Source organism: Garra rufa, chromosome 24 (genome assembly GCF_049309525.1).
Source record: "Garra rufa chromosome 24, GarRuf1.0, whole genome shotgun sequence".
Taxonomy (NCBI): Eukaryota; Metazoa; Chordata; class Actinopteri; order Cypriniformes; family Cyprinidae; genus Garra; species Garra rufa.
This window is the reverse complement of record NC_133384.1, coordinates 36,042,320-36,058,259: the sequence shown is the minus strand read 5'-3', so window position 1 is coordinate 36,058,259 and position 15,940 is coordinate 36,042,320. Positions and strand designations below refer to the sequence as shown.

Below are 15,940 nucleotides of genomic sequence, written 5' to 3'. Positions count from 1 at the left end.
GTAATGCATCATTTCTGAATAAAGTATTAATTTCTTTTTGTAAGTGCCATAATTTAGCATAAATAGTATTTTAATGACATTGATGGTGGATTTGATGCAACCTTTTCAGAATACAAGTATTTATTTCTTCCAAAACTTGTTACAATGTACCACAAAAAGTGTTTTACTGTTACTTTTAATCAATTTAAGAGATCCTTTATGAATAAAAGTATTATTTTTTTCAAAAACAATGTGCCATAATGTACCATAAATAGTGTTTTATGGTCATTAATGATCGATTTAATGTGTCCTTTCTAAATAAAATTATTTTCTGCAAAAAAATCATAATGTACCACAAATAGTGTGTACTGTCACTTTTAATTAATGCATCCTTTGTCAATAAAAAATATTAATTTCTGTAAAAAAAAAGTGCCATAATGTACCGTAAATAGTATTTTATTGTCAACAATGATCAATTTATTGCATCCTTTCTAAATAAAAGTATTAATTTCTACCAAAAGTTATCATAATGTACCTTAAATAGTGGTTTGCTGTCACTTTTGACCAATTGAATACATCCTTTCTGAATAAAAGTAATAATTTCTTTACCAAAAGTGTCGTAATGTACCGCAAATAGTGTTTTATTGTCATTTTTTATTAATTTAATGCATCTATTCTGAATAAAAGTATTAATTTCTAAAAAAAAAAAAAATGCCGTAATGTACCCTAAATATTGTTTTCCTGTCACTTTTGATTCATTTAATTAAATGCAGCACAAAAGTATTTATTCCTTTAAAAAAGTGCCATAATGAACCACAAATAGTGTTTTAGAATCAGTCAATAAACTGATCTGAACTAGTTTAATCTCCAAAACTATGTGCCACATACAGTAAACAAAATGATTCTTTAAAGACTCTACTATACTGCAAATTTCTCTTTTTGTTCATCTATCAGGCACAGGATTTCCGTGTGTATGTGAAGGAGGTGGTTGAGTTGGGAGGGGGCGTGTCCTTCCTGTTGCTCCTCCCACCATGTGAGGAGGTGTGTTCTCCGCCCGGACAGAATCATCTCAGCTCGCCGCGCTCTGGATTCTTCACCCTTCCGCTGCAGATCTTTGAGTTAGGTGAGACCACAGACACCGTAAACACATTCACCCACATGTATCTTCTGTCCCGTCCCCCGCCGTGCGCTCACTCTCTGTCTGTGTAGTTCACTTCGAGGCGTACTGCCCCAGTTTCATCGGCCTGTACTGCCGCGTGTCGGCTCTGCTGGCTCTGGAGTCGCTGATGTCCCAGCAGACTTTGCGCGAGGCGTTCTCCGAGTCCGAGCTCTTCGCTGCCAAGCAGAAACATCAGCAGGTTGAGGAGTGTTTGCAGGTATTTCTGTCCTCTGTGCAATTCAACACTGGCAGGCCGCCGCTCCGGTTCAGCTTTCATAGGTGTAACTGATGACAGTAAACCTGCAATAAAAATCAGAACAAACTGTTCAACTGCAGGCATTTACAGTATCATCTTTAATAGATCAGCCCGTGTGATCAGCGTGCTGAGTCGTCTGCTTTAAGACATTTCAGATTGAACTGCATTGATGCACTACAAAAAAGCCAATTTCTAATGAGTATTTGTATCCAATTTTTTTAAGATAAAATATCTAAATATATAAAAAAGATCGGTTTATTTGGGAAGCAACACTGTTATACGGTGTTTACATTTAATGTTTTGCAAAATGTGTAGTTTTGCTATGTGGTAGTATTACTGTCACTTTTGAACAATTTAGTGCATCCTTTCTAAAATAAAGTATGAATTTCCTTTTAAAAAGTGCCATAATTCACCGTAAATAGTGTTTTAATTACATTAATGATCGTTTTCATGCAACATTTTCTGAATAAAAGTATTAATTTCTGCAAAACAAATTATAACGTACCACAAATAGTGTTTTACTGTCACTTTTGATTAATTTAATGCATTCTTTCTGAATAAAATTATTAATTACTGATAAAAAATTATCATAATGTACCGTAAATAGTGATTTACTGTCACTTTTGACCAATTTAATGTATCCTTTCTGAATAAAAGTATTCATTTCTGCAAAAAAAGTGTCATAATGTGTCACAAATAGTATTTTACTTTCACTTTTGATTAATTTAATGCATCCTTTCTGAATAAAAGTGTTAATTTCTGCAAAAAAATGCCATAATATACCCTAATTAGTATTTTACTGTCATTAATGGTCAGTCTAATGCATCCTTTCTAAATAAAAGTATTATTTCTGCTAAAAAAATCATAATGTGGCATAAATAGTGATTTACTGTCACTTTTGACGAATTAAATGCATCCTTTCTGAAAAAAGTGCAATTTTATTTTTAAAAAGAGCCATTATGGACCGTAAATAGTGATTTACTGTCACTTTTGACCAATTTAATGTATCCTTTCTGAATAAAAGTATTCATTTCTGCAAAAAAAGTGTCATAATGTGTCACAAATAGTATTTTACTTTCACTTTTGATTAATTTAATGCATCCTTTCTGAATAAAAGTGTTAATTTCTGCAAAAAATGCCATAATATACCCTAATTAGTATTTTACTGTCATTAATGGTCAGTCTAATGCATCCTTTCTAAATAAAAGTATTATTTCTGCTAAAAAAAATCATAATGTAGCATAAATAGTGATTTACTGTCACTTTTGAGGAATTAAATGCATCCTTTCTGAAAAAAGTGCAATTTTATTTTTAAAAAGAGCCATTATGTACCGTAAATAGTGTTTTACTGTCATTAATGATCAATCTAATGCATCCTTTCTAAATAAAAGTATTATTTCTGCTTAAAAATATCATAATGTACCGTAAATAGTGATTTACTGTCACTTTTGACCAATTTAATGTATCCTTTCTGAATAAAAGTATTCATTTATGCAAAAAAGTGTCATAATGTGTCACAAATAGTATTTTACTGTCACATTTGAATAATTTAATGCATCCTTTCTGAATAAGAGTATTAATTTCTGCAAAAAAAAAGTGCCATAATGTACCCTAATTAGTATTTTACTGTCATTAATGATCAATCCAATGCATCCTTTCTAAATAAAAGCATTATTTCTGCTTAAAAATATCATAATGTACCACAAATAATGTTTTACTGACACTTTTGATTGATTTAATGGATCCTTTCTGAATAAAAGTATAAATTTCTTTTAAAAAAGTGTCATAATGTAAAAAAAGTGCTTTACTGTCACTTTCTCAAATAATACAATAATTTAATATTTTATGTGCCATAATTATTAGTAAGCAAGGTAAAGTTAAAATGTACTGCAAATAATGCTTTATTTTCACTTCTGATCAATTTAATAGATCATCACTGAATTTCTCTTAAAAAAAGTGTTATAATATACCACAAATTGTGTTTTGCTGTCACTTTTGATCAATTTAATGCATCCTTTTTCATTACAAGTTTTAATGTCTTTTTTCTTGTTCACAATTTCATATATTTAATGAACTAAATATGTTTATATGTGTTGACTTTCAGCATTTGGAGGACCTGTGGCGTGATGCGCGGTGGATGGTGGTCCTTCAGTCGGCTCGGTATAAGCATCAGAGCTCTGGAGTGAGTCTGGGCTGGATTATAGACTTCTCCAAAGAGAGTATTCCTGAGAAACCTGCTTCCACTTCCTCTCAGGTGGACTACCTGCCCTCACCGACCCCATCACCTGAGAGCACTCGCAAACACAACGGTGAGAGAGAGCGGTGACCCTTACAGATCACAGAAACACCAGTCATCAGATCATCCAAGACCTAGCTACCAGATTCATCTGGCTATATATTTATATGGACATTAAAATCCACAATTATTATTTGATTTATAAATATTAATAAAACACAAAATATTGCTATATCGCATCACTACCAATTAAAATTGTTATTATATTGTAATATTTTACTGTAAAATAAAAAAATAGTATTTATTCTTTTTTTCTTTTTTTTACATTTTAATACTGGCTGTCTTTCTTCATTTCACAATGGAACACAAAATTATTATTATTATTATTATTATTATTATTTTATTATTATTGTTTTGTAATAATGTATTAAATTTTAATTAATTAATTAATTGATTTAATCTTTTTATTTAGTTTTTAAGTTGGTTTGTTTCCCAAACTTTTTGTGTCAAACAAAAAAAAAGAATTATATGGCTATACAAATCTACCATTATTACTTAATTCACCAATAATAATAATAATAATTACAAAATAGAAAAATGTTTTTTAGTTTAATTACAATATAATACCTATTTTATTGTAATATTTTACCGTACAAAAAAAAGTATTTTAAGGAATATTTTTATTTTTGCATTTTAATACTGATATTTATGGCTGTCTTCATTTCACAATGGAACAAAAAATATTATTATTATTATTATTATTATTGTGTTGTTATTTTTATCTAATAAAATGTATTACATTTTTATTTATAAAAATAATAATTATTTTAAAAATTTAATCTTTTTTTTTATTACAGTAATTATATACAGCCATAATGCAATTTCTGTTTTTATTTTGATTAATCAAGCAGTTCTGTATTAAACTAAGAAATAGTTTACTGATATTTGAATTATGATTTTAGAAGTTAATTTTAACTGTAAGTTAAGGTACAGTTAAGTAATTTTACAGAATCGCAAAGATTCTTGCTGTAATTGTAGACTTTGAGTTGTTTTATTTTTAAAAGAAAATTGTATTTTATTATATTATTTGCGTAAATAAAAAATAAAAAATCTTGACGAAATTTCGACAAAAATGAAAATTGTTTATTTACCCTCATGTTATTCCAATTTTTTTTTTTTTTTTTTTTGCGGAACACAAAATGATTACTGTTTATTTCATTGTTATTTAATAAAATACATTTTATTTAAATTATAAGTTTATTTATTTATTTGATTTATTTATGTACGTACTTACAAAAAAGGGCATAAAAGTTGTCCATACAACTAATGCACTATATTACAGCATATTAATCTAGTCAGAAAGGTCAAAACTATTAGTAAATAATGACTTAAATTAGGGTCTGGGACTTTTAACTCCACTTTGAGCTTGACATCCTATGGTCACTATAAAAAAAACTAGAACTGTTTGAAAATCTGAAATCTGAGGCTGCAAAAAAATCACAATACTGAGAAATTTGCCTTTAAAGTTCTCCTCATGAACTTCTTAGCAATGCATATTACTAATAAAAAATTAAGTTTTGATGTATTTACAGTAGGAAATTTACAAAATATCTTCATGGAACATGATGATTTTTGGCATAAAAGAAAAAAAATGATCATTTTGACCCATACAATGTATTTTTGGCTATTGCTACAAATATACCTGTGCTACTTAACACTAGTTTTGTGGTCCAGGGTCACATGCACATACATTCATGTACATGAATAATGGTAAAATGTTTATTTAAAGTGAACTGTTCCTTTAAGAACTCTTTCTTTCTGACTTGTCCAAGATTCCCACGATCTGTCGGATGATGATAACTCATCAGAGGTGTTCCTGACCACTGACAGCGAGTACAGCTCCAGTGTGGCCCAGAGCACCAGAGAGCTGGACCTGCTTCCACCATCACCCACCAGCTTCAGGTCCGTAACATCCACACACCCTTCTTCCTCCTCGCAGTCCTCGCCTCGATCCTCGCAGCCAGACGTGCTGCAGACCGGAGTAGGGATGAGCAGACGCGAGCACATGAGCGCGTTCGATAGCGACTTCATCCTGCCGAGCCGTCAGATCGAGCTGCTGCGGGTCACAGAGAAGAGAACGGCGCTGTGCGTCCGCACCAGCAGTCTGGAATACCCGCCTCCCATCTCCATGCCAACCACACCCACCAATCAGAAGCGCTGGACACGCCCCTCCTCTTTCGACCTCTGTTTTTCTGCCCCCGAGCCACACCCTGCGCCGGTGCGCACCCTATCAGAGGACAGCGGCGTCCAGCGACTCTCCGCCCACTCCAGCGGATCCCCTCACCGGCCGTGCCACAGCACACTGAGGGTTTACCCACAATACCGCACCGGCCTACCCAAAGACACCAGTGTCAAAGTGAGTGTCTGTGTCAATTATCATTTAATTAGCGCTACGGGATGTATAGGAATTATAATTGAAATGACGGAAAGAGGAATTAAATTGAAAGAAATTGAACTGTAACACCCACAAAGGAATTTTTATTTGTCTAACAAAGGTTTTGTTTTATTTTTCGTTTAATCTAAAGATTTATTATTCAGGTTCAGTACAATAAAAACACATTTAAAATGCCTGTCATTTTAATTAAATGTATTAAATATATTTTTAAAATGTTAATAAAATAGTACATTTAATTTTATTTATTTTGATTTAAATGTAGTAGTTATATTGACTAAATTTGAGCATATTTTAATTTAATATTTATTATTTATATTTATTATTATTTAATATTTAATTTAATATTTATTAAAATAGTACATTTAATTTTATTTATTTTGATTTAAATGTAGTAATTATATTGACTAAATTTCGAGCATATTTTAATTTAATATTTATTAAATATATTTAATAATAATACAAAATAAATCAAATATTTAAAAATATTTTAATAAAATATTACTTTTAATTCAATTATGTAAAAAATACTACAATTTTACTTAATAAAATATGTTTTATTTCTTTTTTTAATCTTTTTGTTTAGTTTTACTTGTACATATTTTTACAGTGTAAAATGTATTAGTTATATTGACTAAATTCTAGCATATTTTAATTGTAATTATATGTATTAAGTATATTTAATTAGCGCTACAGGAAGTATAGGAATTATAATTGAAATGACAGAAAGAGGAATTAAATTGAAAGAAATTGAACTGTAACACCCACAAAGGAATTTTTATTTGTCCAACAAAGGTTTTGTTTTATTTTTCGTTTAATTTAAAGATTTATTATTCGGGTTCAGTACAATAAAAACACATTTAAAATGACATCCACAGCCACAAATTGTCTGTTATATAGTTTTTTTTTTTTTTCTTATAAAAATAATTTTTTTAAATTTTAATTAAATGTATTAAATCTATTTTTTTTTTAAATGTTAATAAAATAGTACATTTTTATTCAAATTTAAATGTATTAGTTATATTGACTAAATTCAAGCATATTTTAATTTCAGTTATATTTATTAAATATATTTTATATTAATAAAAAATAAATAATGTAAAAAATATTTTAAGAAAATAGTACTTTTAATTCAATTATGTAATAAATTTTTTATTCGACTTTCCACTAGTCTGAAAAAACACTTTATAAAAAAAAAAAGAAAAAAAAGCCCCAAATCTCAAACTTAACAGGTGCATGAAAAAACTGTGTTTTTGCCTGCAGTGTCTCCCCCTAAAACACCTAACTATAGTTTACTCCAGTTTACTAAATATACTTTGTGTATATGTCTGTGTTTGTAGTTACGTGTGACTCCAGAGACGTCGGCCAAAGAGATGGTTCGTCTGGTGGTCCAGGAGATCAACACGGTGTGCCATCACCTCCAGAAAGCGGCGCAGCAGTGCACGTGTGCGGCGGGTCAGTGCGGATACCCGTCCTGCACGTCTGAGGTGTGTGTGTACGGCAGCGAGCAGCTGGAGCACTTCGGCCTGGTGCTTCTGGTGGAGGGCAGGGAGAAATGGCTACAGGACGATTTCTGCCCGCTCACGCTACAAAACCCATGGACACGCGGCAAACTCTGCGTCCGCTTTAAGGAGTATTCCCCGCTCGCGCTGCAGTACAGCAGAGCCACGACTGTTTGATCGCTCCAACGTGTAAATACACACACACACGCACACTCGCACATACACTGGCTAAAGTGCACAGACTACTGAAGTTTGGTGTTTTGCTATTTGTTCGTTTCGGTTTTGATTACTTCACGAGTAAGGTTCATGATTTGTTAAGCGGGTTCACCACGACTGATCTGCACACCTACACTGAGTTTTATTCACGATAACCTTATGAGAAAAGTGCTGATCAATCACTAATAAGAATTAAAGTCAACATGAAATTGCATAGTTCATCAGTGCACATTATTTTCTGAATACTCCATACTCTATATAAAATGCCTAATATTGATCAAAATGACAATAAATACATATATAATTATTATTTATTTTAAAATAAACGCAAAAACTTTCTATTCATCAAAGAATCCTGAAAAATAAAATATATCAGTTTCCACAAAAATTCTATTTTCTTAGAATTCTGAGTAAAAAAATGTAATTGTGAAATATAAACTTAGAATTCTGGCTATTTTCTTAGAATTCTGAGTAAAAAAAAAAAAAACATTTAATTGCAGGATATACACATTACGAATTCTGACTGTTTTTCTTTGAATTCTGAGTTAAAAAAAATATTTGCAAGATATAAACTCAGAATTCTGGCTCATTTTTTGGGAATTCTGAGTTTTAAAAAATTATTTGCAAGATATAAACTCAAAATTCTGGCTAATTTTTTGGGAATTCTGAGTTTTAAAAAATTATTTGCAAGATATAAACTCAAAATTCTGGCTAATTTCCTTGGAATTCTGAGTTTAAAAAAAATATTTGCAAGATATAAACTCAGAATTCTATTTTTCTTGGAATTCTGAGTAAAAACATTTATAGTGAAATATAAACCTATAATTCTGACTATTTTTCTTGGAATTCTGATTTTTTTTTTTTTATTATAAATTGCAAGATATAAACCCAGATTTCCATTTTTCCTGGAATTCTGAGCAAAAAAAGTGAACTGCAAGATATAAACTCAGAATTCTGACTAATTTTCTTGGAATTCTGAGTAAAAAAGTGAATTGCTATATAAACTCACAATTCTGGCTAATTTCTTTTTAAAATTCTGACTTAAAAAATTTTATTGCAAGATATAAACCTAGAATCCTGTTTTCCATGGAATTCTAAGTAAAAAATAATAGTGAAATATAAACTCAAAATTCTGACTATTTCTCTTGGAAGTGAACTTTGAAATATAAACTCAGAGAAGAATTCTGACTACTTTCTTAGAATTCTAAGTCAAAAAAATAGAATTGCAAGATATACACATTAAGAATTCTGACTATTTTTTATGGAATTCTGAGTAAAAATAGAATTGCAAGATATAAACTCAGAAGCAGCACATCTGTTTTCAATGTTTCTTGAGCAGCAAATCAGCATATTCTGATTTCTGAATACTCCATACTATATATAATGCCCAACATTGATCAAAATGACAGTAAATACATATATAATTATTATTTATTTAAAATAAATGCTATTCTTTTGAACTTTCTAGTTCAAAAGAGTAAACAAAGTGAACTGTGGGATATAATTATAAATATTAATATTACATTTTCTTTACTTTTTTGTAAGAAAATAGTCAGAATTTTGAGTAAAAAATTAATTGCAAAATATACACATAAAGAATTCTGACTATAAAAAATTGCGAGAATTAAACCCAGAATTCTAATTTTCTCATGAAATTGATGAAACATAAACTGAAAATTCTGTCTATTTTTCTTGGAATTCTGAGTTTTAAAATTTTTTTATTGCGAAATATAAACTAGGATTCTGGCAAATTTTCTTGGAATTCTAAGTTTAAAAAAAAAAAGGAATTGCGATATATATAAACCCAGAATTCTATTTTTCTTGAGATTCTAAATAAAAAATGTAATTGTGAAATATAAACTCAAAATTCTGGCTAAATCTTTTGGAATTCTTAGTTAAAAATTCGAATTGCGAGATTTAAACCTAGAATTCTATTTCCTTGGAATTCTAAGTAAAAAAAAAATAATAGGGAAATATAAACTCAGAATTCTGGCTAATTTCCATGGAATTCTGAGTTTTAACTAATTTGTTTGCAAGATATAAACTGAATTCTATTTTTCTTGGAATTCTGAGTAAAAACATTTATAGTGAAATATAAACTAATAATTCTGACTATTTTTCTTGGAATTCTGAGTTTTTTTTTGTTTGTTTTTTAATTGCAAGATATAAACCTAGAATCCTATTTTCCGTGGAATTCTAAGTAAAAAATTATTAGTGAAATATAAACTCAGAATTCTGACTACTTTCTTAGAATTCTAAGTAAAAAAAAAATTTATTGTGTGATATAAACTCAGAATTCTGACTATTTTTCATGGAATTCTGAGTAAAAAAAATAGATTTTCAAAATATACACATTAAGAATTCTGACTATTTTTCATGGAATTCTGAGCAAAAAAATAGAATTGCAAAATATAAACTCAGAAGCCACACAACTGTTTTCAAAGTTTCTTGAACAGCAAATCAGCATATTAGAATGATTTCTGAAGGATCATGTGACACTGAAGACTAGTGTAATGATGCTGAAAATTCAGGTTTGACCACAGGAATAAATTACATTATTAAATATATTCACGTAGAAAACAGATATTTTAAATAGTAATAATATTTGACATTTTTACTGCTTTTATAGTATTTTTGCTCAAATAAATGGAGCCTTGGTGAGCAGAAAAGACATTAAAAATGTAAAATTATTTATACACCAATTTGTATATATCATTTATATTTTTTGTGAATTTCAGAAACAGTTTCCACCACACTACTGAGGTACAATTGGTTATGAATGGCATTTCATGTTGACTTTAACTAGTTATAACATCGTCATCATCATCATCACATGTAACACTACAGTTTGACTTTATTTGCTCATTTGATTTAGTGCCACTTTAACCAGAGGTGTAAGTTCAGTCTGGACAGAAGCTCTTCCATACGTATTCCGAAGTGAAATGTTTACAGCTCGCCGACGGTGGTTTGAAATCACCGAACAAACGCTACGTCATGATTTTTTGGTCAATGCATTCTTCCTCAGGATACCGTTAAAACCCTTCCACCAAATTGTACACGTAAAGCGCGGGCGGTCGGACTCATCCTAACTGTGAATACTCCATTGAATCACTGAACGTTTCTATAACCGATGCACTTGAGAACGAGTCTACACTGAACGCACCACCAGAACTGAAGCTTTATCCAAATGAAGAGTGACGTTAAACCTCGTTTTGATTGTTTGTGGACTGAATGAACAATATGGACCGTAGCCGTAAACCTTGACTGACTCTTCCTGTTTCTACTGTTCATTTGTGTTGCTTTGAGTAGCATTTGAGGAGCGTTCACTTCTTGTTGTAGTGCGGTGAGTTTCTTCTGGGTATTGTGTTTACTGTCTCTGTTTGACTGACGGACACACACCAGTGCAAAGTTTTTGTGCAATAATATTTTACACTGTAGCTCGGAAGCAGATTTCTCTTCCAGATGAACGCTGATTTATGGAATTATGTACAAATACACACTCAAGCTGATACACAAGCGTAGTTTCAGATGATGTGTGTTTTGGCATGAGACGTTAAGACTGTGTGTGTGTTTGTGTGTACATGTTCCTAGCATGAGCTCATAGTCTTATGGCTGTCCATTTGATGAAAGCATAGTTTTGAGCAGCTGCTCAGTGTGTGTGTGTGTGTGTGTGTGTGTGTGTGTTTGTAGTTTACTACATGTATTAATATGAGTGTTTTATTTACAGCTCCAGCATCTATTGTCTGATTCAGATTCAAATCCTTCACACATCTTGGATAATAGAAAAATGGCATTCATTTTCTTCATGAAATAGATTTTTAATAATAGCTTTTTAAAAAAAAAAAGTTTTATATATGCATTCCTAGCAGTAAATTACCCATAATCCTGAAGAAACATTATGCACCAATCAGAGAAGACACAGTTAACATGGAAACAGGAAATGCATCCACTCACACTGCAAATGGCATTTCGAACATACTCTCAAACTACTTAAAGTATATATTTAAATATTTCACAGTCAACTCTAAATATACAGTATTTTATGGAAGCCTGTTTTCGCCACAGGATGAAAAAATAGAAAGTGAACTTTTTTCTTGGCAATTCTGAGTAATATATATATATATTAGATATAAGCTTAGAATTCTGACTATTTTTCTTGGAATTCTGAGTTTAAAATTTGAGTTGTGAGATATAAATGCAAAATTACTATTTTTATTAGGATTCTGAGTAAAAAAACAATTGGAATCACGAGATATAAACTAAAAATTCTGACTCTTTTTTTTTTTTTTTGGAATTCTGAGTAAAAAAATGTGCATTTGTTGTGCAATTCCAATTTTTTCTTCAAAATTTCAAGAAAAACAGCCAGAATTCTGAGTTTATATCTAACGATTCCAACTTTTTATTCAGAATTCCAAGAAAAACAAATCTGAGCTTATGTCTTGCAATTGATTTTTTTCTTTAGAATTCCAAAAAAAACAACAGAAATCTGAGTTTATATCTCGCCATTCAAATAAACTCAGAATTCTGACTTTTTCTTGGAATTCTGAATAACAAAATTGGAATTGCGAGATATAAATTCAGAATTCTGAGTTTATTTAGAATTTTATTTTTCTTGGAATTCTGAAGAAAAAAGTTGGAATTGTTAGATATAAACTCAGAATTCAGGCTTTTTCTTGGAATTCTGATGGAAAAAAATGGAATTGTGAGATAAACTCAGATTTCTAACTTTTTCTTGGAATTCTGAAAAAAAAATTGAATTGCGAGATATTGTAACGTCAGGCCAGCAGAGGGAGCCCTTACCCACACTGACTGTTGCTGCTCCCTCTGCTGCCTCGTTGGTTACTTCCTGTTTGGTGGCCATTTAAGGAGGCCTACACCAAACAGGTTGTTTTGCTGTAGCGGACTCTACTAAGTGTTTTCTCCTGTTTCATTGCCTTGTTTTTTGCCACGGTTTTGTTTCATAGTCATAGTTTTGTTTCATGGTCATAGTTTTTCCTTGTTTCATTGTTTTGTTTCATTTGCTACTTTGGACTGCTCACTTGGATTTTGACCCACGACTGTCTATTGGATTACGCTTTTGTCTTGCCTTGGATGTTACTGTTAGCTGGTGTTTTACCTACGAGTCCTGCGTAGGTAAAACGAGATATTGTGAGATATAAATTGCGAGATATAAACTTAGAATTGTGACCGTTTTTCTTGTAATTCTGAAGGAAAAAGTTGGAATTGCGAGAAATAAGCTCAGAATTCTGACTATTTTTCTTGGAATTCTGAATAATAAAGTTAAAATCGTTAGATATAAACACAGATTTAGACATTTTCTTGGAATTCTAAAGAAAAAATTGAAATTATGAGATATAAACTCAGAATTCTGACAGATTTTTCTGTGGAATTCTGAATAAAAATTAGAGTTTCAAGATATTAACTCAGAATTCTGACCGTTTTTCATGGAATTCTGAAAAAAAAAAAAAAAAAAAGGATTTGCGAGATATTTTTTTTCTCGGAATTCTTAATTTAAAAAATGTAATCGCTAATTCTGAATTAAAAAAATTGGTATTGCGAGATATAAACTCAGAATTCTATTTTTCTTGGAATTCTTAATTTTAAAAAACTGGAATTGCGAGATATAAATTCTGACTTATTTTCTTGGAATTCTCAGTAAAAAAAAAAATGCAAGATGTATATGACTTTTTCTTTACAATTCCTAATTTACATATCACAATTCTGACTTCACATCAGAATTAAACATAAAAACGTCTTATAATTCTTACTGTCTTGCAATTCAGATTTTATATCTTGCAAATAAAAGAGAAAAAGTTTTATAGTGCACCAAAATGCTTCATAAAATGAGTGCTTCATTCTCAATTTTTTTTCTAATTTTTAAACACTCACTTAAATGTAGTGCTGCAGTGCTGATGTATTTTTGTAGGCCGTCCTGTAAGTTCACATCGCATGCAAACGTCTAAATACAGTCACATCAGTGTGATGACATTTAATGACCTTAATAACCCTCACAGTAGGGTATTACCATGTGTATTATTTTACATAATAAAACATGAAAATATCTTGAAACCAATTCGAAAACCCATTGACTTCATGACGATGAAAGTAGCGTGCAAAACTGCAACTACTTCCGTGCTTTTGGATTCTTTCCTGCAGCACTCTATTCATGATGATCTTGTGATTCATCTCATCCCTGTGGGAAAGATAAATGGGAAAAATTCCATGCATGGTTTTGTTAAATTTGAAACAAAATGCTTTTATAAGCCAAGCACAAACCACCAATAGAGAGATTCATTCGTGCTGGTTAGAGAGACACTTCAAAAACATAAAAAAACAACAACTATTGACCACTAACATTCAGATTTGTCATTTGATTTAATATTTGCCATCTAATCCAGTGACATTCAGACATTTAGGGCCACTGTAATCTGTTTTTTAGGGAATAATAGGCACTCTCTGATTGACTGAATCCACACTGAGTGTCTCACTTCTGCTAAGTAAAGTGTGGGAAACACTCGACAAACACACACACACTCTCACAAGAAGAGTCCTGCTCACACAAACAAACACGCACAACACAAACTGGCAGACCACACACACACTGGTATACAAGCGCTCCCTCACACACACACACACACACACACACACACATTAAAGTGCAGTGGAGCGTGTGGAAGACCACACACACGCTGCACCTTTAAGGCCGTCGCTGTGACGGTTATCGACAGTAACCTTAGAATTGTAGCAGGGTTCTCACACCTCCTAATTATACCGTGTAGACTCCGGGAAGACCTGCGCTAAATTTAGCCCTCTGCGGATCTGCAAATACTGTTAGCAAAACATTCCCAAAAGACCCTGAATGGATGTGATTCACAGCTCTGCTGCACAACTCAGAGCGCTGCCGGCCCAGAGCCTGTTTTCAGGCGCTGAAGGCTCACTAATGATGCTAAGACTGATTCAGAAGGCTAGCCGGCATAATCAAGCCAACATTTAAGACAGTATTGCATGATGGATTTAGTAAGAAGACAAACCCATAATGCATATTATTATTTATTTATATTTTATATATATTATTTATATTAATTAATTCTTTTTTTGGGGGGGGGGGGGAGTTGACAAGTTGTTAGAATCATAGAAGTACAGTATATAAAATGAATAATTAATTCATTAACAATTTATTTAAAAATTACAGTTGATGAAATATTAAAAAATGACCAACTTAATAATTAAGTTATTTATTTGTATATATTTATTTATATAAAATATAATATAATATATATATATATATATATATATATATATATATATATATATATATATATATAATTTTTTTGTTAGACAACTCATAAATAGTTACAGCAAATAAAATGAATGATTAATTCATTAAAATGTGTTTAACAATTACAATTAATAAAAAAAATTAAATTTCCAACACTAATCGAAGTTTCTACATTTTATATAGAATTATTTATATAAAATATATTAAATGTATAGAAGAAAAAAACATTTATTTATTTTGGAAGTTGTCATGAATAGTTATATATACATTCCCTTTTTATCATAAATTAAATAGATAATATATAAAATAATACATTATTAAATTATTAATAATAATTGTTTTTATATTATTTAAACTGTAATTAAACATAAGTATATAATAAAATACAATAATAAAAAATGCTGTATATATTCAATTTATATATATATATATATTCTCTTTTTATATACATATTATCATAAAAAATTGTTAAATATATTTTAAAAAATACATTAAATGATTGATATTAATTGCATATTATTACTTTATTTAAACTGTAATTAAATAAGTATATAATAAAATACATTAATAAAGTATGCAATATATTAAATATAAAATTACTAAATATTAAGTACTATATTTCAAAAAATTGACGCCCTTTGCATGTCCTGTGCAGTCGAAATGTCATGATTTGAAGTATACTGAAGTGCATTTTTAAAAGTGTACTTAAGTGTGTTGAGAAGCATGAATGCATCCTCTCTTGAAGTACACTTAAGTGGGCTTTTAGTTGATTAATATTGTATAATCTGCCAGTTTTGTTTCACTTTTAAGACAAGGCTGTGCAATCAAAGAGCCAGTGCTCCCACAGACCACTAAATTCAT

At 30.5% G+C, this 15,940-nt stretch overlaps 1 protein-coding gene across 1 annotated transcript in view; it reads left to right on the top strand.

Annotated features, from left to right (window-relative positions):
- ankfn1b (ankyrin repeat and fibronectin type III domain containing 1b) overlaps positions 1-9,786 on the top strand; it is a 109,341-nt gene extending 99,555 nt beyond the window's left edge. The window contains exons 19-23 of the mRNA XM_073831082.1: positions 934-1,102; positions 1,189-1,355; positions 3,499-3,703; positions 5,463-6,046; positions 7,423-9,786. Coding sequence (XP_073687183.1) covers positions 934-1,102; positions 1,189-1,355; positions 3,499-3,703; positions 5,463-6,046; positions 7,423-7,761 — 1,464 coding nt within the window. The 3' untranslated portion in view covers positions 7,762-9,786. The remainder of the gene's footprint in view (positions 1-933; positions 1,103-1,188; positions 1,356-3,498; positions 3,704-5,462; positions 6,047-7,422) is intronic.
- The last annotated feature ends 6,154 nt before the right edge of the window (positions 9,787-15,940 follow it).